This window comes from Cnephaeus nilssonii (genome assembly GCF_951640355.1).
Source record: "Cnephaeus nilssonii genome assembly, chromosome: 4".
Lineage (NCBI taxonomy): Eukaryota > Metazoa > Chordata > Mammalia > Chiroptera > Vespertilionidae > Cnephaeus > Cnephaeus nilssonii.
Genome location: NC_137075.1, coordinates 19,217,076 through 19,244,171, shown reverse-complemented (window position 1 = coordinate 19,244,171; position 27,096 = coordinate 19,217,076). Strand labels below are relative to the sequence as shown.

General features: G+C 38.5%; 1 protein-coding gene across 8 annotated transcripts in view; it reads left to right on the top strand.

The window, feature by feature from the left end:
- The window catches only part of TTC6 (tetratricopeptide repeat domain 6), a 111,087-nt gene that overhangs the window by 39,507 nt on the left and 44,484 nt on the right, over positions 1 to 27,096 (top strand). For 3 of the 8 annotated variants that reach the window (XM_079767452.1, XM_079767450.1, XM_079767448.1), the window contains exons 5-12: positions 7,534 to 7,626; positions 10,113 to 10,187; positions 11,229 to 11,608; positions 14,425 to 14,887; positions 15,189 to 15,318; positions 16,760 to 16,932; positions 18,847 to 18,983; positions 24,767 to 24,936. In XM_079767452.1, the coding sequence (XP_079623578.1) occupies positions 7,534 to 7,626; positions 10,113 to 10,187; positions 11,229 to 11,608; positions 14,425 to 14,887; positions 15,189 to 15,318; positions 16,760 to 16,932; positions 18,847 to 18,983; positions 24,767 to 24,936 (1,621 nt within the window). Of the gene's footprint in view, positions 1 to 7,533; positions 7,627 to 10,112; positions 10,188 to 11,228; positions 11,609 to 12,214; positions 12,663 to 14,424; positions 14,888 to 15,188; positions 15,319 to 16,759; positions 16,933 to 18,846; positions 18,984 to 22,890; positions 23,066 to 24,766; positions 24,937 to 27,096 lie in introns of those variants that run through there. The other 5 variants (XM_079767451.1, XM_079767453.1, XM_079767454.1 and 2 more) reach the window with 5 other exon arrangements.

Sequence of the window (27,096 nt, the reverse complement as noted above, 5' to 3'; positions counted from 1 at the left end):
TCATCACTGACCACGTTGTGTGGACTTTGTGGATGTGCTAATAGAACAGAACAAAATCCAACATAGCAAAGCAAGCAACAAAAGAAACAAAACCAAAACATACAACAATAACATAAGTAACCACCAGAGAAGAGAGAATTAGGAGAAAGAAAAAAATAGTAAGAATGACAGAAGAAAAGAAAGTAAGAAAAAAATATAAGAAGGAAAATAAACCAACAAACAAAACCAAAACGAAAAACATACAAAAAAGGGGGGAAGAAAGAGGTATATGAAGGGGCAGAGTTGAAATAAAGAAAATAAGAATAAATTCTAGGAGAATGAAAATGGTATAAAATAAAAGAATAAGAAAAAAGTTGAAAAGGAAAATATGGGAGAAAGCAGATAGGCCCAAAATAAGAAAGAAAGAAAAAAAAAGGTAAGAAATCAGGAGAAAAAGAAAAAAATGATTGAGTAGGAAAAAGGAAGAGAAAAATTAGATATATGAATGAAACAGTAGAGATAAAAATACTTTCAAATCAGTAAAGTAGATAGATAAAGAAGATAAATTAGAAAAGGGAAGAGGAAAAAAAAAGAAAGAAAAAAGCGAAGTGGTGTTCATCTTAGCAAAGTTTAGTGCCTCCTGGGAGCTCCCTTTGGATCCTGCTCTTCTTATGACTGCAGCCAACTGTTCTGTCTGCCAATTCTGGGCTTCCTGGGAGGTACTTATGTGCTAACCACTGTCAGAAACTGTCCTCCTTTGGCTTTCAGCAACCTGCTTGAAGCTCCAACTGATCCACAGTTTGTGTCTGTCTCCACAGGACTTGGCTGCATGTGGGAGGAACCAAGCTGCCCTCTAAAGCAATTTTTTTTTTTAAATCCTGACCTGAGGATATTTTTTTCATTGATTTTTAGAGAGAGTGGAAGGGAGAGGGAGAGACAGAGAGAAACACTGATGTGAGAGAGACACATCAATTGGTTGCCTCCTGCATGCCCTAGCCCAGGGCCAGGAGCCTGCCACTGAGGTACCTGCCCTTGACCAGAATCAAACCTGGGACCCTTCAGTTCACAGGCTGATGCTGTATCCACTGAGCCAAACTTGCTAGGGCTAAAGCAAGTTTTTAAACAGCATGGGCTTCAAAGCTGGATTAGTGAGTTTCCCTAGGTTCCCGGGTCTCCGCCTCCACCCTCCTTTGCCTGCTAGCCAGCTATCAATCTTAATCACTCAAAAGTCTGTTTCTGAAAGGGCTTTAAGAAGAATTGGGTTTAAGAAGACCTCTGGGTTTCCCATGAGGGGGAGGTGTTGTTTATTTTTTTATTTTATTTTTTAAAATAAATCTTTACTGTTCAGATTATTACAGATGTTCCTCTTTTTTACCCCCATAGCTCCCCTCCACCTGATTCCCCACCACACCCCATGCCCTTACCCCCCGCCACTGTCCTCATCCATAGGTGTAAGATTTTTGTCTAATCTCTTCCCGCAACCCTCATGCCCCCTTCCCCCCGAGAATTGTCAGTCCACTCCCTTTCTATGCCCCTGATTCTATTATATTCACCAGTCCATTCTGTTCTTCAGATTTTTTTATTGACTTTATTTTTAGATTCACTTGTTGATAGATATGTATTTGTTGTCACTTTGTTGTTCATAATTTTTATCTTTACCATTTTCTTTTTCTTCCTCTTCTTAAAGAATACCCTTCAGCTTTCCATATAATCCTGGTTTGGTGGTGATAAACTCCTTTAGCTTTTTCTTGTCTGTGAAGCTCTTTATCTGGCCTTCAATTCTAAATGATAGCTTTGCTGGGTAGAGTAATCTTGGTTGTAGGTTCTTGCTGTTCATCACTTTGAATATTTCTTGCCACTCCCGTCAGCCTGCATAGTTTCTGTTGAGAAATCAGCTGACAGTTGTATGGGTACTCCCTTGTAGGTAACTAACTGTTTTTCTCTTGCTGCTTTCAAGATTCTCTCTTTGTCTTTTGTCCCTTGGCATTTTTATTATGATGTGTCTTGGTGTGGTCCTCTTTGGATTCCTTTTGTTTGGGGTTCTCTACGCTTCCCGGACTTGTAAGTCTATTTCTTTCACCAGGTAGGGAAAGTTTTCTGTCATTATTTCTTCTAATAGGTTTTCAGTATCTTGATCTCTCTCTTCTTCTGGCACCCCCATAATTCAGATGTTGGTACACTTGAAGTTGTCCCAGAGGCTCCTTACACTATCTTCATATTTTTTTATTCTTATTTCTTTTTGTTTTTCTGGTTGGGTGTTTTTTGCTTCCTCATATTTCAAATCTTTGGTTTGATTCTTGGGGTCCTCTAGTCTACTGTTGGATTTCTGTATATTATTCTTTATTTCAGACAGTGTATGCTTAATTTCTGACTGGTCCTTTTCCATTTTTTTTGGTATTCTCATTAAGATCCTTGATGGTCTCACTAAGTTCCTCAGAGGTCTCACTAAGTTTCTTGGCGGTTTCTAGAAGATTCTTGAGAAACCTTATAACTGTGGTTTTGAACTCTATATCCAGTAGTTTGCTTTCCTCCATTTCTTTCATTCGTGACATGTTTCTTTGTCGCCACATTTTGGCTGCTTCCCTGTGTTGATGGAGTGGCTTTGTGTGGTAGGTGACCTATAGGGCCCAGTGGCTCAGCCTCCCCAATCACCTGAGGTGGACACTCTTGGTGCACCCCTTTGTGGGCTGGGTGCACAGTCTTGTTGTAGTTAAGCCTTGATTGCTGTTGGTACACTGGGAGGAATTGACCTCCAGGCCAATTGGCTGTGAGGATCAGCTGTGTCTATAATGGAAGAATTGCTATTCTGGAGACACCCTTATGGGGCAGGACTTGCTTCAGTGGGGCTTTGGTGCTCACTGAGTCTGCCTCTTGAATGTGTCGCTTATGGATGTGAAGAGTTAAAATCTTGTGTCATCTTACACTGACCACTAGGTACACTGGCTCCTGGATCTTCAAGGAGGTGCAAGTCATCTACTGTCTGAGGCCACCCAGCAGAAACTACAGCAAGATCTTCAGATTTCTCCTCTTTGTTTGGGGTTTGGAAGTTTTGGAGCTGCCTGACCCAGCTACAGTTTGTTAGGTTAAGCTGCGAAAGGGCAGGCCATTCATATGCAAAAGCTGCTGCACACAGATCAGGTGGGTTTGTAAATTGGGTGGGGCGGGGTCTCAGGGAATCACTAGGGTGTGGCAACCAGCGATGGCTGCCAATCAGTCTTCTCTGCGTCTCCGCGTTTCCAAGTCCCGCATTGTTTACTGCGTGCACTTCTGTGAGAAAGCCACCCTCACTTTCCGACCTGATGCCAGACAGTCCAGTTTTTTCCTGTAGGAGTCTGGGTCCCCAGAGTCTTGCTGGAAACTGGAGTTCAGAGCAGTCAGGAGCTTGTATCTCCCTTCTAATTGGAAAAAACAGTGCACCTAGTCACCAGCCCGATTCGCGTGCTTCAGTACCTCTGCTTTTCCACAGCTATGTACCTCCTACATAGTCTCAATGAGCTTTTTACTTTCCTTCTAGTTGTAGAACTTCTACTCTTCCAGCTTTCACGTGGTTCTGGGTGATAGTTATAGTTTTGGTGTGGTTGTGAGAGGCAGCACATACAGGTGTATACCTTATACCACCATCTTGGTTTCTGAGGGGGAGGTATTGTTTAGATCTCAGGGAAAGTGGTGGGTGTGTATCCCTGTGCCAGAGCTACTCCTCTGCGAGTGGCCCAGAATATTACTTTGCTTTTGGCGGGGCAGAGATCCTTGTGTGCAGACCAGTGGGGTCACCTGGAAACCTGGAGTTTCTATCAGCTCTCCTATGCAGGGAAAACATCAGTCAGGTTCCCTGGATAGTGGGGTGGATGGCCCCATCCCCAATCTAGTCACTGTTGCTTCCTGAGTCTGTTCAAACCCGTAGGCCTGGTCTCTGTTGCTGTCTCCTCTGTGAAGGTCAAGATGCTGGGTGTGGCTGTCAGAACTCCTGAGGGTGTGTCAGGTGGGGTGTTTTCCTTTTTCTTAGCTGTGGTTTCTGGGAGGGGCTAGCTCCTTTCAAGAAAAATGGCTGTTTCAGTTTGGGGGGTGGGTATTCCCAAATGCAGGACTCCTGGCTGCTATTTTTCCACATCTCCCCCCAATGATTCTTGCCCCAGCCTCTCCTTATGCACCTTGAGTCCACACTGCCCTCCCTCCACTAAAGCCTCTGGTGAGTAGCTGCAAATGCAACTCCTGTGATGTGCATTTTAAAATAAACAAGCAAGCAAGCAAACCAATGCAACAGAAACCAAGGCTTTCTCTCTGACCAGCGCAGGTCTACTGGCTCCAGACTCCCCACCTTTTACAGCTGGATGCTACATGAGCTACTGTAACAGCTCAGGCTGTGGAGCTCAGAATGGGTTCTGGGGGGCCTTGATCTTTTAAGGGAAAAGACCCTCCTGTAGCCAAAAGATCCCTCTTCACTCTTGGCCTGCAGCCCGTGGAAGATGGATTAGTCCCTCTTGCAACCTCTCTCTTCCTATCAGTCTCCAGGTATTTTCTGTTCTTCCTTGATATACATCTCCTCAGCTGGACCTCACTTGGTAATTTTGGATGTCTGTTCCCCACGTTAGTTTTATTTCCAGTGTGGCCCTGGGAGGAAGTGCAAGAAAGGTTTGCCTATTCAGCCACCATTTTCTCTCCTATACTTATCTTTCAAAACCACCTAAATACTATCATTTTATCTTATTCCTTACATTTTACTCATGTATTTAACTTTCTTTATTTTTTACTTATTTTCTTTTCCTAGCATCTCAGAGCTTTCTTTCTGGAATCATTTTATCTACCGTCTTCATACAGTATATCCTTTAGAATTTTCCTTAAATAAAGTGGGAGGTCTGCAGTTGGGACGTCTGTCCATTGGTTGCCTCCCACACACACCCCAACTGGGGCTGGGGAATGAACCCGAAACCCAGGTGCATGCCCTGGACAGGGAATTGAACCAGTGACTCTTGGGTCTACAGGCCGATGCTCTAACCACTGAGCATGCTGTCCAGGGCTACTGTAGTTTTAAAATTTGGTTTTGTATTTTTCTTTTTAGAATTTAAATTTTTCCCCCAAATCTGTTATTTTGTGATGTTTCGTTTCTTTGTGTATCTGTCTGTCTTTAAATGTTTAGAGTTATATTTAAGACATTAGTTTTAGGACATATTTGAGACATAGAATGGCGGTTACTTTCTCCAGGAAAAATTTTTTGTCAGAACCTGGGACCTTTACCACTCAGAGTCAGCCTTAATATAAGGTTGAGTCTTGTGTTTCTCTGATCACCCTCTTGACAAAGCCCCAGATGAAAATCTACACAAAGGTTAATTTTCTTTCCTTTACTCCTTTTTTTTGACACATGTGATTGTTTTGTGAGCATATATATATTTTTACTGATTTTAGAGAGAGAGGAAAGGAGAGGAAGAGAGAGAGAGAGAGAGAGAGAAACATGGATATGAGAGAGAAACATCGATCAGTCACCTCCTGCACACACCCTAACCAGGGATCACACCTACAACTCAGGCATGTGCCCTGATCAGGAATCGAACTGGTGGCCTTTTGGTGCATGGGACGATGCCCAATCAACTGAGCCACACCAGCCAAGGCCCTTTCTTTCACTCTTTTTTTTTTTTTATAGCAAAGGTGGAGATTTATTGAAGAACAAGTACAGACTCCCATGTGGGGAGGGGGAAAGGGTCCCCCCTTTCATTCACTCAACCTGAATGTATAGCCTTGAATGCTTGCATATTTTGAATATTTACAAATATATATAAAATCAGGCTTCACACCTCAGGTAGATCAGGTAAATTCTGGTCTTTAATTTCTGTCACCCTTGCCTTGGTAGCTATTCTAGCATAATCCTGAGAATAAAAGCATCTTTGAATTCTGGACTTATCTTTCCAGATTCCTGCCTTTTCTTAGATTTTTGGCCTACTATCTGTTCATCATCTTGTTAGCTTTTTGATGCTTTGAAGATTATGTTTTTCATATTACAAGTAGCTTTCTTAGTTTTCCTCAGCAGAATTATCTAGCATGCCATAATTAAAAGCAGAAGTCATAATTGTTTTCATTTTCATCTGCACCCTAGCTTTTATTGCATGCATACCAATTTCAGCAATATTCCTGGAGTGGAGCAGGAGAATTTTTCCATCAGATATCATGTAAGCAATACTGTAATTGCCCTATCAAGCAAATTAGTTTGGGCAATATTTTGACAGATTCCAACATATGAATCATGTTCTCTTTTAAAAAGCAATAATTGATTGTTAGTAAGTTCTGCTGTTTTAATATCTGTAAAATACACTACAGTAAGTCCTCACTTATCATTGTGGATAGGTTCCATGACTTAAAGCAAAATGACATGTAATAAAACTGATTTTACCATAGGCTAACTGATATAAACATAGTTAAGTTTCTATGGCATCACATCAATGTTATAAAACGTTACTCTAGGACCTGCTGTATTAAGGCTTTGTCCTTGTTATTGGTAAAAGCATTCTTTTAAATACAGCTAAGACAAAAGTAGGTCTACAGTTGTAAATGAAACACAGTTTATTCTTGTATTTTCAATTAATTATTGTGTTATTTTCTATACAAACAACTGTAAACCTCCTTTAGCTCTACCCTGTATGTAATTGCTGTTATTCCATCATATTTAAATATTCTGTGTAGGCATACATATGACAAAATTGTTCCAAAATTTCTTGCATATCTTATAGTTTGTCTTTGAAGAATAATGATAAAATAATCCAAGTCTCTTTTTGCTGTGTGTGGTAATTTTCTTACAATGTGCTCTAACCAGTTTTTAAAATACAACAAAAGAGGATGTACAAAAAAATAAATACTTGGTGATTCCTAAGTTACCCATAACCTTCTCCATATCTGTTTCATTTTTAGTGATAATTACATGGTGCTTTTTAAAGCTGATTTTCTATTGAATAAATGTTTTTTGAATGAATTGAATAAGTATTGTTTGTTTCTGCATATCTAAATTGCTGATTACAGGATAGATAAATAGCACACTTAATAATAATTATAATCACTGCAGCAGTTTACCCATACAACAATAAATGTGCATATATAAAAATTCACTGATAGAGTTTGAATTATAAGGAGATTTTCATTTAGTTTAACATTTAGAATGCTTACTTGTAGTTCATAGTCAGTAGTAACATTGACAGTTGATCCAAATGATATGTTTTATTCATAATCCTGCTGTTGACATGCTGCATAGATTCAATACTAACCTGTGAGATCACAGGATCATGGATTGCTCCTAAGATTAGGTTTGCCAGAAATAACATAGGTGTACCCACTTGACTAACGGCTAATGCTGAAGCCAAATTGAGGGTTTTGGCCAAATACTAAAGTTGTAGCTGGACTTTGATGCAACTCTAGTGAATGTTTCCTGCAATTCTATCCTTTCCATACATTTCTCTTTTGTTAATAATGCTGTTTTTTAGAGTGACAGTGATCATAGGCTTTTTATTTTATTTTATCATAGCCTTTTTAAAGTATTTCACTATGTAATTTAAAACTGTTATCTTTTTACCACAGAGTGTTCAAGCAAGTAGAATTTTAATTGAGAAATTTTTATCTGAAAGCAAGGAAAGTGTCATTGCTTTAAGTCAGCATAGCCGAAGTCTGAGGGTATGTATACTTTTAATTCTGATTTGTAGGTTGGGTGCTTTATCTGCCTATAGCTCAGATAATATTTCTAGAAATGCTGAAATGATTTCTTGGTGCTTCCCCAATCCAGAAAATGCCTCACAACATTTGCTGGTGTCTTTGTTGAGAACACATTTCCTCTTTTTCAAACATGTTGTCTTTATGACACCCAGAAGATGTTATTTACTAATCAATGGCAGGATATCTGCTGTGAGTTTTCCTAAAATTTCTAAAACCTCTGGTTTTGTAGTCATTTACCACTTCTTGCCTAGGTCCTCAATGATCAGAGGAACATGATTATAAGTGTTTTTATAATGGGGAATTGTTCATGGCCATGAAACAGAGTAAAACTGAATTCTCTAAATGGCGATTAGACTTGTGCTCATCTTTTTCACTACAGTGTATCCAAGTAAGTGAATTAAATAATACAATCGTGGAGGAAAGAGATCGTGATTGAGAGAAGAAGAATGGTAGAACTTTATATAATTGGTCTAATAAGTTTCCTGAATGCTATGGGGACAAGCAAGAAACAGTTACTTTTCTCTTATTAGTGCCTTCAGCCCTCTACTTCCCTTGGATGACATCTTGGGAAGCTAAGTGTTACACAGTAGGGAGTCTTAGTCCCATGGGACAAATCAAATCCCTATTCTAGTCAGTTAACTGGACTATGTGTTCATGCCTCTTCCCATATAGTCAGGTAATACATTTTTTTTGAGGGGATAACATTTCTATTTAATATAGATCACTCTCTTGCTATTTTCCTTATAGCATTTACTAAATGTTTGTCCTTATGTGTGTTTGATCTTTGTTTTCCTCACCAGCCTGGGGTCATATCATTCTTGTTCACTGTTTTATCCATAACACCTAGAGCAGCGACCATCACATACAAAATAATTGAGTCAACAAATGACACTTTCTAGTTTGAAATGCCATTTGCACTTTTCTAGACTACGGTAGTAGCAGTACCTATACCTACCTGTCAGATAATTCCCATTTTTAGTAGCTGCTTCTTCCAATCTATCCTCTTTCTTGCCCCCTGCTATATATTCTTAAAACACAGGTAAGATTATGTAACTTATGTCTTAAAGTGAAATATTCCACCTACAAATAAAGTTAGAGTGCTTAACTAAGTCTCATAACCTGGCCTCAACTATATTTTCTATCCTACTTCCTAGTATACTTCTGCCTCCATGTAGCCTCTATGTACCTGTACTCTGTCTGCACCAGAGTCTGCGGGGACCAAAATCCCAGCACTTCGACACTTCTAGGTTTGTGTTTACTAGTAGGCTATTCCCGTGGTCGGCAAACTGCGGCTCGCGAGCCACATTCAGCTCTTTGGCCCCTTGAGTGTGGCTCTTCCACAAAATACTACGGCCTGGGCGAGTCTATTTTGAAGAAGTGGCGTTAGAAGTTTAAGTTTAAAAAATTTGGCTCTCAAAAGCAATTTCAATCGTTGTGCTGTTGATATTTGGCTCTGTGGACTAATGAGTTTGCCGACCACTGGGCTATTCCATTGGCCTGGGATGTTCGCAATCCCTTCTCAGTCCATAGAAATGTCACTGCCTTTCACAACCAACCCTGATGCTACCTACCTCTTTAAGCCAGTCTGTTAAGGTTCTTTTCCATTCAGAATTGACCTCTCCCTCTCTTGGTTTTTTTCACACCTGATTTATGCCATCTCAGTCATTGCCACAGTCAATTTGGATTATAGTTATTTCTTTATGTCTGTTTCCACCATTATACTGGTCGAGTTCATGGAACATACTGATATACTTCCCAACTCTTTTAATATAATAGTAAGTGATAATAAGTGATAACATTTGTGTGGTCCTGTGGAGTAGAAGGTTGAGGTTACTCATGATTAGAGGTGAGTGTTCATGGGGCAGTAGTTGCTCCAGTTCTGCAATCACAACTCCAGGGCTAAGGGGATTAATGGCTCAGCATATCCATGGCACATTCACACACACCTGTGTCACTTATGCCAACTGGAAAAATGCACATAGCACTTTACCCAGAGCATGTACTAACTAGGTAAATTTTAAAACGAATTTGAAATGAATGAATGAATTTTAAGTTCTGCTCTTCTCTGTCAATTAAATGACTTCAAAATCAGTAAGAATCTTAATTAATCAGTCTTTCTGCATTTTGTTAACTTACCTAAGCAGTTACCAATAGTCAACTGTCATATATTTTAGTTTAACACATAGTATCTATAGCCAGTGTATAATTGCCCTTTTAATTTTTTCTTTATTGATTGATTTTAGAGAGAAAGAGGAAGGAAGACAGAGAAACAGAGATTGAGAGAGAGAAAAAATATCCATTTATTGTTCCACTTACTTTGGCATTCATTGGTTGCTTCTTGTATGTACCTTGATGGGGGGTCAAACCTACAACCTTGGCATATTGGGATGACACTCTAAACAACTGAGCTACCTTGCCAGGGCCTAATTACCATTTTATTATTTCAGATTTTTTCCCCAAGAAAATCTTTATCATGTGAAAATATCCCAAAATATTGCAGCACACCATCTTCACAATTAAAGGTATGATAATTTTTCAGTTTTTATTATTCAAAAGAAATATTTATCTTACTAGTTATAATCACCACCTATGCTTTTTTTGTTTTCCTGAAATATGTGGCTTGTTATTTCATCCAGAGTTGACTGAAAGTTTGGATTTGAGTGTATATCTGGTAGCGCATGTATGATTGTGGTTGGTGATTCCAAGTTAAGATTTTCAGTAGCACTTGGAAGTGTCTCCTAGTCATAGTTTGACTTTACCTGGTATATTATAAATCAAGTCACTTACAATATTGACCTACACTTGTATCGGGCTCACATTTTAAAACAAAGCAAAGGTCAGAAAGTGATAAATGGTAGAGCTAGTACTTTAAACCCACACCTCTTCTTACCAAATGAAATGGACTTCCTCTTTACCAAGAATTCATAGGCATTTCTGAGCAGCTGGTTCTTATCTTCACTGGCATTGACCCCTAGCTCCAAGGTGTTTCCACGCCACCTCCTCTCTCCCCGAAAAATCTGATAGCTTTCTTGATTCTCCACATCAGTTGCTTCTAACTTGCTTGTAATCTGCCTAACTTTATCCTACTTCTTATTATATTTCTGATATTCTTCTTTCTTATTGACTCGTTGATGCCTCTGTTTTGTATCCCTGGGCACTGACACAACTCTTAAAATTTATTTTATTGACATATAACATATTAGTTTCAGGTATACAATAATTATTTGATATTTGTATATATTGTGAAATAATCACCACAGTAAGTCTAGTTAACATCCATTACCACATAGTTATACATTATTTTCTTATGGTGAGAACTTTTAAGATCTACTTTCTTAACAACTTTTAAATATGCAAGACAGTATTTGATGCTATAATGCTGCACATTACATCCCAATTATTAACTTTATAAACTGACTTTTTAAAAACATCAAGAATACATGATTTTAAATTTTTTCAATAGTGACCAAATTACATTAATAGTAATTGTAATTGAATTAATTTTAAATATAAATCAACTAAATTGATTTTATTTTTTTCTGCCTCTTTGTTTCCTCATTAAGAAGAGAATAAATTCTGCAGTTGAATTGAGGAAGGAGAAGACCGTAGCTCCATTAGAGGTTAAGAATGACATGGAAAGCAGTATAAAAGAGGTGCTATTTCAGAAAGCTAAGGAGTTGGAGCGTCGTCAGAAGATTGAGCAAATTGAAACTGAGGAAACCACCCCCGTGAAAGAAAATATAGATAACATCTTAGATACCATGGAGGACAGTCACAGTATGAGAAATCTGTCTCTTTCTCTCATTGAAGCATCTAGAAAAGCTGGCATTAGTTACATTGTTTACCCCAAGAAAAGGAAGATGAAATGGAAGAAAGCATTGAAATTCTCTAAACTTTCAACTGTGTTGGCTGATTTATCCAAGCCTCCAAAAGTTCTAAGCAGGTCTTGTTTAATCAATAATTGTTATATTTAATAAATGCATTGTGGTTTTGGCTTTAACTTTATAATCACACTCATTGAACATGGGGCTGATATAAGGGCATGAAGAAGACTAAGTCAATTTGATGGCTAAATGAAATCTTTTAGTGGAAAGAAATAAAATCTACTAAGTTAGTTTTCTGAAGTGATTTAAGACCAAAACCCAACCACTGCTCCAAACAAATATCCATTCAAAAGCCAAAATAGGTTGCTGGAGTTGAACATTTAAAATTTTTTTAACCTATTGAATTGAATAATAAAGCAGATAGACAAATTGTTTTTCTGTATGTTATGAGCCCTAATTCAGAGATCAACACAAATAATTTTTCTTCCACCTCGGAAGTAATAGTATCTTGTTTAGAAATATGGAGGGACCTAAATTAATGACAACTGAAAGTCCAGATATATTAATACTTAAGTGTTCAGGACATAACTTTCTTATGACCCAGACATTGTCAAAATAGTTTCCAGAAAGCTGTGGGCTTTGTTCTCTTTCAGTGTCCCCAAGTTGCAACAAATACTTCATTAAACTTATGCCCTTTTGAAAAGTAAAGATTTTCCTGATGATAAGAGAGTTACAAATGTTTTGTTCACTTTATAAATAATTGCTAGTTCTGAAAAGGGTTCATTATATGTTAGTGTGGTGACTTATTGTCCCTTAGAAGACTGGAGGCTAGGGGATAACCCTATGTAGGTATAAGTAGAGTAGAGTAGAGATCAACCCTAGTGAAGAATGCCATTCAAGTACCAAGTTCTCTGTGCACTACTTAATGTTTGTTTCCCCTGCAACAAATATATCTGGAAGGTTTTCTTGTTAGATCATCTTTAGAAGACTTTAGCTAGGTTTTTCTATGTTGGCAAATCAGAAGATTGCTTATACATTTTTGATACATTTTCTCTTTTCAAAGTATTATGAATCTTCACCATCCTAGAAACGATACTACACAGCACTATTTTGGCCATGACTGAAGTGACTTCTATCTATATAAAGCATATTAGCAGATTCAACACTGCTTCGGTGGGATGTTTTCCTGCTTCCTGGCCCTTTGTCATTTTGATTATAAAGTTTAACCATTTAAAGAGATTTATTTGCTTTTGTCCCAACCAGCAGGCTCAGTAGTTGATGTTATGGTTCAATTCCCAATCAGGGCACATGCTCAGGTTGTGGGCTCGATCCCACATTGGGGACTGTGTAGGAGAGAGCTGATTAATGATTCTCTCTCATCATTGATGTTTCTATCTCTCTCATCCTCTCCTTTCCTCTCTGAAATCAATAAGAATGTATTTTAAAAAATAAAGAGATTTATTTGATTTTTAATAACTAAATTTGAAATTTGTATAGGCAGAGGTAGAGGCAATAAAGCAAACTATGGGAGTATTGATCTAAGATAATACATTAGTACAGCTTTCCTACTTTCTTTTAAAAAAAAATCTTACATTAAATTACCACAGAATTGTAGTATGAAATAATTGTATTTTAAAACAAGTTTATGAAACAACAAATTTTTTTTTATTTTTATAGGTTGAGATCGTTCTTTCACTAACCTTAACTTGGTTAACACAGAAATATCTTTCTTACCATTTTATATCAGCTCTTTAAGCTTGTTTAAACACATTCATTCTTGGCTAGCTCAAACTTGGCTAGCACTTCCAAACTTGACCTGGTTCTGAAAGTGAATCTGTGGTTTCAACCCTAGTCTTCTTGGCCTGTCTTGCTCCGCTACACACCCAAGACAGGCGGATTTTTTTTCTACAAGTAGGAGATGAATTATATTCCTAAGTACCATTAATCTATAATTTTCCTGATGGTCAAGTATTGCTTTTAGTATATACTATGTTGGTGGACGATATGGGATGGAATGGGTCAGTTCCAGAGATTTCCATTTAAATTTTATTACCATTATCTCCCTCAGAGTACACCTTATTTAGTTATTAAGTTGATTGATTGCCACTACATATTCAGGAACTAGGGGAATTATCACAGGATGGTCCCATGTCTCATTAGATCCACTGTTAGGTGGTTTCAGGCCAAGATTCTTTCTACCACTTGGCCTTCTTAATTCCCTAATTTCATTGATGGATTTCAGTGGCATCCATAGTGGGTATCTGTAGATCAGTATAAGTTTAGAGCCAGTACTATCTAATAAGCTCCAGAAGGTTTGGGTATTTACTCTTTCCCAGATCTTTGGAAGCTTTTGGGGAATAATTCATTAAATATAGGGTGTCCCAAAAATGTATCCGCACACTTTGAATAATTATAGACAGTGTTCATTAAAATACATTTCATTTTCAAAATTGAGCTACTAGTTGTTAAAGTGTGTATACATTTTTTGGGACACCCTGTATATCTTGGCCACATAGTAAGACCCTTCCTCAATGGGGCCTGGGATCCTTGTCAGGTAAAAGGTTTTGGACCGTGAACTGGCTTAGGTCTGAAAGTTGGGTAAGAGGTTTCACCTAGAGGTGAAAACCTTCTAGGTGTTCTTAGATAAATAGTAAGTCAAAGAACATCTTAGCGGGCTGCCCATCTATCTCGTTAGTTATTGCCACAGATCCTTGCGAGTTAAAATACTGTGATTACCGTTCTGTCCCTGTGGTTTATTTTGGTCATTGTGACCACCAATTCCAGCTAATACACCAGAAATCTGTGTTTAACAAGTCTCTGGGTGACTTTGGTGAACAACAGAAAAATAGTAATTTTGTTTAAGGTTGAGTTGATTTATTGATTATAGAAATAATTATATTTCTGTAAATTAAAAAGATCACTCTTTAAAACCTAGGTCAATGTCTCATGGAATCCTTCCGGAACAGAAGAAATATTTGCTCAAACTGCCTTTATATGAACGTCAATTTCGGAGCCCCAGCCTGCCTTCATGTTTAAATTTTGAAAAATTTGCCCAAAGTAAGGGAGGAATTCCAGAAAATAGTGACCTTCGAACATGGGTTCTTGATATATTCTCTAAGCAAATATCTCAGAAGACAACCAGAAAAGAGAAAGTTGTTAAAATAATTGTTCAGAAAGACTTTCCTGTCAAAGCGAAAGAACCGCCAGAACTAGAACTGAATGATTCTTTGAAGTGTGATCTTCCTCCAGAAGTCATTAAACATTATGAATCTGAAGTGAAGATCTTGACTGAAGAGATAAATAATAAGAAAACATATTGTGCATTTTCATATTGTAGGCGTGGCGCTCTGTATAGGAAACTGGGGAAGTTACAGAGTGCCATGGATGATCTACAGGAAGTAAGTTTATTTAATCAAAATAACAACGTTAACAATTTAAACTTGCATATAATTATATAGCATTTTTTTAACTAAAATTTTAAACAATTAATTTGTAGTGTACCTTTGGGATTGTGAAATTATATTTATTGACATTTTCAAATAATAAATACCAAAAACACTAGATTTTGTTTGTCAGATTGGGAGGTACTATTTTATATCATACACATACAAGCCAGTGGGATCAATAGTGCTTGAAATCTGATAGTATATTTTCCTTTAGTAAATCAACTTTAATTGAATTTATACATATATTTTCTAGGCTATATTCTTGGAACCACTGTTTCTCAATGCCTATTGGCACCGGCATCTCATTTATCTTTTCCAAGACAAATTTAATGAAGCTTTGGATGACCTGAATTATATAACTAAATATAATAAAAATAATGCAGGTGGGTTGTCTGTGCAGACAGTTATATTAATTATATCTTTACCTAATCTGTGGTCATTTAATGGTATTATAAAGATACATAAATGAATAGACCCAGGTCTCTGAACAGGTTGTGACACTCCTAAGTTAAATTTACTAGATATAAATTTAAGACTCATATGATCCTACATTATTTTCAAAATAATGGTTTGAAATGTGAATGTTTTTGGTATACATTACAATTAATTGGTTGCTTACTGTGTATCCCACAAGAAAAATATGTCTTTAAAAATTTTTAGCTATAGAAGTGATTCACAAGTCTTTTCTTAACCACAAATCTCTGAATTAGATTGTAGTGTTCCTAGGACTTTTTGGTTGGATGAAATCTATACATTTGACCTTATGTAACATACTAGAGGCCCAGTGCACAAAATTCGTGCATGGGGGTGTGTCCCTCAGCCCAGCCTGCACCCTCTCCAATCTGGAACCTCTCGAGGGATGTCCAACTGCCCATTTAGGCCTGATCCTACCGGGATGGGGCCTAAACGGGCAGTCGGACATCCCTCTCACAATCCAGGACTGCTAGCTCCCAACTGCTCGCCTGCCTGCCTTCCTGATTGCCCCTAACCGCTTCTGCCTTCCAGCCTGATCACCCCCTAACCACTCCCCTGCCAGCCTGATTGATGCCTAACTGCTCCCCTGCCAGCCTGATTGCCCCTACCTGCCCTACCCTGCTGGCCTGGTCACCCCTAACTGCCCTCCCCTGCTAGCCTGGTCACCCCTAACTGCCCTCCCCTGCAGGCCTGGTCCCCCCCAACTTCCCTCCCCTGCAGGCTTGATCACCCCCAACTGCCCTCCCTTGCAGGCCTGGTCCCTCCCAACTACCCTCCCCTGCTGGCCATCTTGTGGCAGCCATCTTGTGTCCACATGGGGGCAGCCATCTTTGACCACATAAGGGCAGCCATCTTGTATGTTGGAGTGACAGTCAATTTTCATATTACTCTTTTATTAGATAGGATTCTAACCAACTTGAACTATTGCCCATGAAACTTTTTGGGAATGAGAAAATGTCATACTCATCTCCTTATCCCAGCATCCACCACATATCCCTAGAATGTATCATGAGCTTAAAACTGCATAAAATTTTATGCCATCAAAATCTAACTTTCCTACAAACACTAAAAGATTATGAAATATTTCAGATATTCAAAAAAGTAATAGTTAATTTTTGTTACTTCAATTGAAATTGAAAATGCTTTCAACCATAAATGAATATTTATACAGACTTTGAGAAAAACATTTTTATTGTTGGGAGGAAAAACACCCCACAAAATCCTTGCATTAAATAGTTAAGAAAGTATAATATTCTAAGACTAGAGTTTTGGAGAAAGAGGGATTAATCTTTAAAATTTTTCCTTTAAAAGGACTGTAACACTAAATTGTTCATTTTATATTTTCTTTAGAGGCATATTTGTCAAAGGCAGAAATTTTCAGGAAAAGAAAAGATGTTACTCTGGCAATTCTAAATTATACCCAGGCAATCAAGTTAAAGCCCATGGATGCTGATATATATTTCAGGAGGGGTGAGATGCATGAATTAACAAACAAATTCCTGGCCATTGATGACTTTTCTACAGTAAGTTGTATCACATATAATGCTGCCATTATTTATAGGTTTTAGTTTATAATATCCTCGTCCTAATATTATAGCAAAATGTTGTATAACCAAAATTAATTTATTATAGGTTAGGACCTAGGGCCGTGGTCGGCAAACTATGACTTGCGAGCCACATGCGGCTCTTTGGCCCCTTGAGTGTGGCTCTTCCACAAAATACCACGGCCTGGGTGAGTCTATTTTGAAGAATTGGCGTTAGAAGAAGTTTAAGTTTAAAAAATTTGGCTCTCAAAAGAAATTTCAATCATTGTACTGTTGATATTTGGTTCTGTTGATTAATGAGTTTGCCGACCACTGATAGGGCATTCATACTGGAATTAATATTACTACTATGTCAAATATTTAAAACTATTATTATTAGTGAATGAATGGATTTAATCAAAGAGTTGGGTTTTGGAGATTTGAGTCAATCCTGAGGGGGGTTTAACTTTTCCAGGAAACCTTTGAAAATTGCTTCTTCCCTTAAACAATAGAGAAAACCATTTTCCACTTAACTTTTGAGACACAGCTGATTCTCTTCTGCAGCAAACCCATCTGCTTCTAAAGAAGCTGTGTTCACTCGCTCACTCACTCGTTCATTCACCAACAAATATTTATTGACTAAGGCATTCTATAATGTAGTGAATAAATCTTCATGAATAAAATAGACATGCTTCCTGCTTATATGGAGCCTATAGTTTAAAGGACAGACATTAAAGAAATAAATACATAAGTAAATATATAATTACAAATTATGGTAACTTCTATAAAGAAAATAAAAAGATGGGGGAGTAATTTATATTTGGTATGGGATATCAGGGAATTCCCTTCAGGAAGTGAACTTTTGGCTGAATTGTACGTTGAGACTCTATATAATCAGGCAAAATATTCCTCTGATTGCAGAATAATTTTAACCTTGATCTCCTGACTTTTAACTCTAAATTCTTAGTTCTTAGTACAGTTGTGAATTTAGAAGTTATTTAAATAATTTATCTTTTCATTTTCCCAACTGCCATGTTTCTTAATCCTTGATGGTTAGTCATATACTTGACATCATTTTTGCTTCAAGAGATTATAAGTTTGATAACATCTGGTCTTGAATAAAATCTTTTCAATATTTTCTTTTGAAGATATTGAAATCATTAGATTATCTATTTTGTTCATTTCTTCCATCTGGCACCAATAGTTTAAAAATTGAGTAATGAAGTAACATAAGGTCAAACAAACTTCAAAATCTTTAGGTTTTTTTGTTTCCCTATTTTAAAAATACTTGATAATTTTTATGCTTCATTCCCACCACCCCCAGTATCAATGGTGAGGAGCTTTATAACTGAGTATACAATGATTTAGTCTGTTCACTCTATTGCCTATATGTCAATGTAAAATGAATGAATCATGCCAATACCAATTAATTTGTTTTCACAATTTTAGGGATTAGAATCAGCCTTGGTGTATTCAGTCTAATATGTAGATAAGCAGTCTAATATATAGTATCTTTAATTTAGTCTAATATATAGATAAAATGCTGAGGATATATTGGGGTAAAATTGATAGAGCCAATATAACGCAAATTGAACAATTCACTTATGAAATTTTATCTGAAAAAATTTCAGTGGGGTAAAGCCTAGGTTGCTTGTATATGCCATTTTAGTTCTCTTTCAGAAAACCTCCTCTTTCTAGAACTTGATGATAAGTGGATTTCCTAAAGACATGGTTTTAAAATGCAAATCTAAAAATTTTTTCATCTGCAGTACTTTGCTTTTATATAATCTGAAGTTTAAAATGTGGCTGTAGTCCATTTAATTTCCACATTTATATGTTTTCTTGTCTGTTTTTTCCCCATTATGTGATTTGTTTTTGTGTCTCCCCTCCAACCTGACACCCCTCCCCATGTAGTGCATTTTTTATGATCCCAAAAGAATAGCTGCATTATTTAAGCGTGGAATGTTTCACTATGAAAATGAAAACTGGAATTCAGCCATACAGGATTTTACAGCTTTGTTAAATATAGATCCCCAAAATTCTCAAGCAAGGTAAGAATTATTTTACATGTAATTTTTGAAATTATAATATTTTTGAAATACATTCTCAGGAAAGAAAATTGCTTGAAATACATCAGACAGCCCTTTAAAAATATGTATCTATTTTCAGTGACCTCAAGGAAGAAAATCATTACTATACCCTAACAGTAGTGGTTAATTTAATTTAATAAGGCATACATTTAGTTTCATTAGCATTTTCTAAATACCAGTTACATGCATGTGCTGGGGGGTGGAAGCGGGCCTGGCGAAGTCAATGGGGAAAAAAGGAGACATATGTAAAACTTTCACCAATAAAGAATTTAAAAAATAAAAATAAATCAAAAGAGAGAAAAAAAGAATAAAAATAAAATCTTTAAGAATGAACTATAAAAATAAAGAAATAAATACTAGTTACATTATTAATTTTTAATGTATTAGCTTATGTTTTTATTTTTTCTTTCTTTTTTGTTATTGTCTAAAGTTTTACATATGTCTCCTTTTTCCCCAATTGACCACCCCCCCCAGCCATTCCCACCCCGAGCAAGCCCCCACCACTGCAGTGTCTGTGTCCATTGGTTATGCTAATATGCATGCATACAAGTCCTTTGGTTGCTCTCTAACCCCCCTCCCCTACCATTTGTCTCTAGATTGATCTATTTTTGTTCATCAAATTATGTTGATCATTATATCCCACATATGAGTGAGATCATGTGATGTTTATCTTTCTCTGACTGGCTTATTTCGCTTAGCATAATGTTCTCCAGTTCCATCCATGTTGTTGCAAATGTTAAAAATTCCTTCTTTTTTATAGCGACATAGATGTACCACAGTTTTTTAATCTGCTCATATTGCTGATGGGCACTTAGGCTGTTTCCAAATCTTAGTTATTGTAAATTGTGCTGCTATGAACATAGGGGTGCATATATCCTTTCTGATTGCTGTTTCTGGTTTCTTGAGATATAGTCCTAGGAGTGGGATTACTAGGTCAAATGGGAGTTCCATTTTTAGTTTTTTGAGGAAACTCCATACTGTTTTCCACAGTGGCTGCACCAGTCTGCATTCCCACCAGCAGTGCATGAGGGTTCCTTTTTCTCATATCCTCACCAGCACTTGTCATTTGCTGATTTGTTGATGATAGCCATTCTGACAGGTGTGAGATGGTATCTCATTATTGTTCTGATTTGTATCTCTTGGATGACTAGTGACTTTGAGCATGTTTTCATATGTCTCTTGGCCTTCTGTATGTCCTCTTTAAAAAGTATCTATTTAGGTCTTTTGCCCATTTTTTGATTGGATTGTTTATCTTCCTTTTGTTAAGTTGTATGAGTTCCCTGTAAATTTTGGAGATTAAACCCTTATCTAAGACTAGAGGCCTGGTGCACAAGATTCATGCACTTGGTGGGGGCGGGGGGTCCCTCAGCCTTGCCTGCACCCTCTTGCAGTCCGGGAGCCCTTGGGGGATTCCAACTGACAGCTTAGGTCTGCTCCTCATGGGGAGCAGGCCTAAGTTGTCAGTTGGACATCCTTAGCCCTGCCACCACTGTGCTCACCAGCCATAAGCCATGAGCCCGGCTTCTGGCTGAGCGGTGCTCCCCTTATGGGAGTGCACTGACCACCAGGGGGCAGCTCCTGCATTGAGCATGTGCCCCCTGGTGGTCAGTGTGCATCATAGCAAATGGTCATTCCACCATTTGGTCGATTTGCACATTACCCTTTTATTATATAGGACTTGAGGCCCGGCACACGAAATTTGTGTGCGGGCATGGTCCCTAGGTCTGGCCTGCAATCAGAGCCATCTTCCTCAGCTGCCTGTAGCTGGCCCTACCACCCACCACCACCCACCCCCAGTTCCCCGTTTGTCATCAGGGGATCAGTGCCTGATGGCCGGGGGAGGGGACCAAGAGGTCGGCTTTTCCCACCCGCTTGCCAGCCCCACCCCTGCAGTGGGTGGCCATCAGTCAATCAGAGTCTGCCGGCCGGGAAAGAGACCAAGAAGTGGTCACTGGTCCAGTGGTCGTTCTGGTCATTCTACCGTTAGGGTCAATTTGCATATTATCCTTTTTATTATATAGGATAGAGGCCTGGTGCATGGGTGGGGGCCAGCTGGCCTGCCCTGAAGGGGGCTCCGGATTGGAGTGGGGATCCCCACTGGAGGGTGGGGCTGGCCTGGGCGAGGGGCCGAGGGCCCCTGATTGGGGTGGGGGTCCTGCTGGGGGGCGGGCCAGCCTGAGTGAGGGGCCGCTTGGGGTTTGCAGGCCAGCCATGCCCCCGATCGGGGTGGGGGTTTCCACTGGGGGGCGGGGCCTGCCTGGGCGAGGAGTCTGGGGCAATTTGAAGGTCAGCCACGCCCCTGATAAGGGTGGAGGTCCCTGCATGGGGGCGTGGCCGACCTGGGCAAGGGGCCTGGGGTACTTTTCAGGCTGGCCATACCCATGATTGGGGTGGGAGGTCCCTGCTGTGGGATGAGGCTGGCTTGGGTGAGGAACCTGGGGCAGTTTGTAGGCCAGCCATGACCCCGATCGGGGTTGGAGTCCCCGCTAGGGGGCAGGGTGGCCTGGGCGAGGAGCTGCGGGTGGTTTGCAGGCTGGCCATGCCCCCAGCTTTGTCAGGAAGGACATCCGGTCTAATTAGCATATTACCCTTTTATTAGTATAGATAGCATTGGCGAATATGGTCTCCCATTTAGTGGGCTTTCTTGTTGTTCTGTTGATGGTTTCTTTCGCTGTGCAGAAGCTTTTTATTTTGATGTAGTCCCATTTGTTTATTTCCTCCCTAGTTTCCATTGCCCTAGGAGCTGTATTGGTAAAGATATTGCTAAGACATATATCTGATATTTTGCTGCCTATGGAGTCTTCTAAGACTTTTATGGTTTCCCATCTTACATTTAAGTCTTTTAACCATTTTGAGTTTATTTTTGTGTATGGTGTAAGTTGGTGATCTAGTTTCATTTTTTTGCATGTATCTGTCCAATTTTCCCAGCACCATTTATTGAAGAGACTGTCTTGACTCCATTGTATGCTCTTGCCTCCTTTTTCAAATATTAATTGAGCATAATGGCTTGTGTCAATTTCTGGGTTCTCTGTTCTGTTTCATTGGTCTATATGTCCTTGTTCCACTACCAGATAGTTTTGAGAACAGTGGTTTTGTAATACAGCTTGATATCTAGCATTGTGATCCCTCCAACTTTGTTCTTTTTTCTCTGGATTGCTGTGGCTATTCAGGATCTTTTTTTTTTTTTTTAATTTCAGATGATTTTTTAATTGTTTTTCTTTTTGGTTCTCTGATTGAGTGATTTTTTCTACCCAATCTTCTAATTCACTGATCTGATTCTCAGCTTCCCCTACTCTGTCTATTCCTTCCTATGTGTTCTTTATTAGTCCCGTGTCATTCTTTGTTTCCTCTCATTTTTTGTTCGCTTTTCATAGTTACTATATCTTTCCTCATGTTCTTGAACATCTTTGCCATCATTATTCTGAACTTATATCAGATACATTTCTTATCTCATTTTCATTTATCTCTTCTTCTGGAGAATTCTCTTGTTCTTTCTTTTTTTTCTTTTTTTTGTCCCCCCCATTTGGGCTGCCTGTTTGGGTTTGTGTCTGTGCATTAGGTAGATCTACTAAGACTTCAAGCCTATAGTGCAGGACAATGTTAGGTGTTGTTTCCGACTGGCTCCCAGTATCCGGTTTGTGGCGGTCAGCAATCCACAGCTTGTGGCTCCCTCTGTTGGGGCTGGATGCCTTGGGAAAGGACCCAGATGTGCACCAGTGTCTGCTTTTCCTGGCCCCAGGCAAAGACTCAAAGTCTCCAGAGATCCACCTCTGCAGGCAGTTTGATTGTTATCAGCCTTGATTGGCCTCAAGCTATTGACCTCAGGGTGGGGTCATCCAAACAGGTGTGACAACTGCCTTTCCCCCAGGCCAAAACCACCTGGATAGCAAGATTCATCCAAGAAAAATGTCCTCTGTAGAGCGAGGAGACTTAGCCCAAGAGACCAGGTGTTTGCCCTCCAAGCTCCAATCCCAGAGACCCCAACCCAAGATTCTCCCCACACAGCTCCAATGCACTCTCTCCTCCCTCTGCCAGAGCCCAAGGTGAGTGGCTACACGTGAAATTTTAATTGGTCCTTTAAGAGGGTGCCTGCTGTTTTTCACAGACAGGTGTTAGGTGCTCATCTTTCTCAGTTCTGGTGCTCTGGGTCGGGGAGCCCACCTTGGGATTTAAGACCCCAGAGTTCTCGGTGGGAACTCCTCACAGCTGAGATATCCCTCTGGACCTTCAGCTGCTGTCTGTGGGAGCCTGGCCACCCCTTTCACATCTCCATCTCTGCACTTCATACAAGTCTCTTTTGCGGTCTTCACTTTCCGTCCTAGGTTATCAGTTAGTCTTCAGTAGATTTTTCAGGGTGGTTTTTTTTTTTTTTTTTTTTTCTGTATTTTAGTTGTATTTCCTGTTTGGTCCTAAGAGAGTGTCAATGTAGTTTCCATTTACTCCACTGCCATTTTTAATGTCTCCAACATGTCTTAAAGTTTAGGTAAAAAAAAAATATTTTGCTCTAGGATAAAATATCCTGGCTGTCAGGTGCTTAGTGCTTTTGAAAGACCTCTGTTACTAGTCTACCAATATACTGGCTATATCTTTTTATTTTTTTAAATTGATTTTTAGAGAGAGGAATTGAAAGAGAGAGATTGAAACATAACTATGAGAAACATAGATCAGCTGCCTCCCATGTGTGCTCTGACCAGGAATCGAACTCACCACCTTATGGTGTATGGGATTATCCCCCAACCAACTAAGCCACACTGACCAGGACCTGGCTGCATACTTTTCTCCAAATTACTATTGTTTTCCTAATATAACCTTTTTTTTTTTTAGCATCTTTTATATTCTCCCTGGATTTATTTTCTTCAGAGCAGACTAGCTATGCCTCCTGTTTTACCTTTATTTCTAAAAACTGATTTGCTTTACATTAAATGATTGAAGATGGGATTTTCAGAAATTGATATAGTTGTGATAATTTTGAGTATAAGTCAATAATAATGATAATTTTGAAATTGGAGTCAAAGTTATTGGAGATAGAATCCAATTCATGCAACTGATATAATAGCTCTTATTCATGTAGAGCAGCTTCCCATTTATGTGGGCATATCTTCAGTGTCAGGGGAAAGTACCATAATAATTCTACCCAGTGACAATGATGCCCATTTTGTTCAAAATGGATTATTTGATTTTTCTACAAAACGATCTTGTATAATTTAGGGCCTTACATTTTGGGTACTCAAAAATAATAAAAATGTTAAAATCTGATACTTATTTTTATTGATACACCTCTCTGATACATATAAGAAATATAATATTAATAATAAAATAAGTAATATGGAGCATATTATTAATAAGCATCATATTATTATATACAATAAAGTATAATTTATTTATTTATTTATAAAAAGTTTATATCCTTTTTGCTATTAACATTATGATCAATCTTTCTTAGAAATCAAGGAGAAATAATCACTAATTATTAATTTATTTTAATGAGAGAGAGAAAGGGAGAGTGAGAGAGAGAGGTTTGTTGTTCTACTTATTCATGCATTCATTAGTTGATTCTTGCAAGTGCCCTGACCAGGAATCGAACCTGCAACCTTGGCCAATCAGGATGATGTTCTAACCATTGAGAAACCCCGCCAGGGCCAATCACAAATTTTTAAATATGAAATTAATTGTATAGGTTTGCCAAAAAGAGAAAATATCTGTTCTGCAATACATGTTAAGATGAACTTCTTTTCTCTTTCTAGGACATACCGAGGGAGAGCATATTTTAAACGGCAGTTTTATAAGCAAGCAACTCAAGATTTTTCTGTTGCAATTCACTTGGATCCTAATAACTGGCTAGCATTTTATTATAGAGGCTGCTTATTTAGAAAGAGTAACCCTTTTAGAGCACTACAGGATTATAGTGTTTCAGGTACTTCATTTTCAACTGCACATATAAAGGATGATTAATATAATATGTATATTACTAGAGGCCTGGTGCAAGAAATTCGTGCATGGGGGTAGGGGAGGGAGGGTGTCCCTCAGCCCAGCCTGCACCCTCTCCAATCTGGGACCCCTCGGACATCCCTCTCACAATCCAGGACCGCTGGCTCCTAACCACTCGCCTGCCTGCCTGCCTGATTGCCCCTAACTGCCTCTGCCTGCTGGCCTGATAGCAGCCTAACTGCTCCCCTGCCAGCCTGATTGCCCCTAACCACCTCTGCCTCGGCCCCTGCCACCATGGCTTTGTCCGGAAGGACGTCAGATGTCTGGAAGATGTCTGGTCGACCGGTCTAATTAGCATATTACCCTTTTATCAATATAGATTATATAGTTTTATATATATATACCTATGTATTAATTTATATAATATATATTCATATATATTTATAAGCTACAATAGTCTAACTAAAAATGTTTCTAATATGCACTTTTAATGTATGTGAGTATATATGTATTTACCTGGGTGTATAATTGTGGCAAAAAGAGAATATCATACCAAAGAAATATCTTTCTACATCTTGAGTCCTGAGGATATTTCTGGAAATTTAAGATTTATTTCCTAGTCAGCTTGCTAAATAGTAGTGAATTATCCTGGTGGGCTATGTCCTACTGCATATGCCAAGCCCATGGATTAGTCAAATTCAGAATTTTTTAATCCTTAAGCTAAAAATGGGCTTTGAGAATCTTCAATAAGAGGATGGGAACAGCCATTTCCTCCTTACCCTATTATCAGTGCATTCCTGGTGTATGAATATGCTCAGCACAATCTGGGCATAGAGTAAGTGCACAAGAAACAACCCCCATCTGAATAAATTAGCCCATCCTGAATAGCAAACTCCACCCAACACTCCAAACATGATTATGGTCACCTGGGTGCAAAGTGCTAGAATCCTAGATGAGGCTATATCCAAAGATGAAGAGAAGACTAGACTCACAAAGCAATACAGAGCTTCTCAAGGCAGGAATCTAAGGTGATTGTTACTTGATGTCTCTAAATCCATTTGCTTTCTGATATCACCCTTTCCATAAATATAAAAATAAAATAACTCAAATCTCACTCTACGTGTTGAGAGGAGTCTAGTGTCCTTCCTTCTATTTCCGGGATTTCTTGGAAGAGAGGGCTTCGGATTCCTGTTTAATTCTCCTATAATCTTTGTAGCTAATTTTTGCCCTCTGATTCTGCATTTTTGTTGTTGTTGTTGCTTATCCACTTATTTCTTGTGGCCACTGTCTGTTACTAAACATTTTAGGGTTCAAAGGATAAAGTTAGCATAGACAATTTAACTGTGAAGGTCAAACACCCCTATTTCTGTAAGTTTATCTAACTCCGTCAGCTCTGTCCATCTGCCATCTTGCTGACCCCTCCCACCCTGGCCTCTGAAGGCCCCTTTCTCTTGTTCCCCTCTTCTCCATATTTTGGGCTTCTCACCCCCTCTTTTCTAAGCTATCACAATAATATAAAATCCTTGACATTTAATTATTCAGGACAGACCAGCTTGATTTGGGCCATAACACTTTCCTAGTCTAGCATAAAGAGTTTTCTCTTCCACAATCAAAAAGGATCTTCTGGGTGTTTTTTCTAAGCTAATAATAACATCTAACATTTATTGGACATTTTTTATTTGTAAAGCATTATTCTAAGTGCTATATATAGAGTGTCTCAATTAATGTTCAAGATAATGCTGTGATGGGGGTATCAGTATAATTCCTATTTTACTGATGAGAGAACCAAGGCACAGAGAAGTTAAGTGATTCTAATAATTATTTCATTAGGAAGAATTTTTCCATTTTTCTAGAGCAACCACCAAAACTGCAACCCACTTTCTCCTTGCTAGCCAATCATACTGTGAACTGGACAGTCAGATTTCCTTCAAGTGATTATTTACTTAATCTATATGAGCTTTGTTTTTTTCTTTTTTGTACTAGGTATACTTTCCAAAATCTAGTACTCTGAATATTTGTGTCCCAGACTGTGAGCACAATGCACATTTTTTGGTAAAACTTTCCCTTCTTAGCTGAAACAAGCTTGAGAAGCTTAGAAGACACAGATCAAACAGTGTGGAAAACCCATCTAATTCAGTAGCATGTT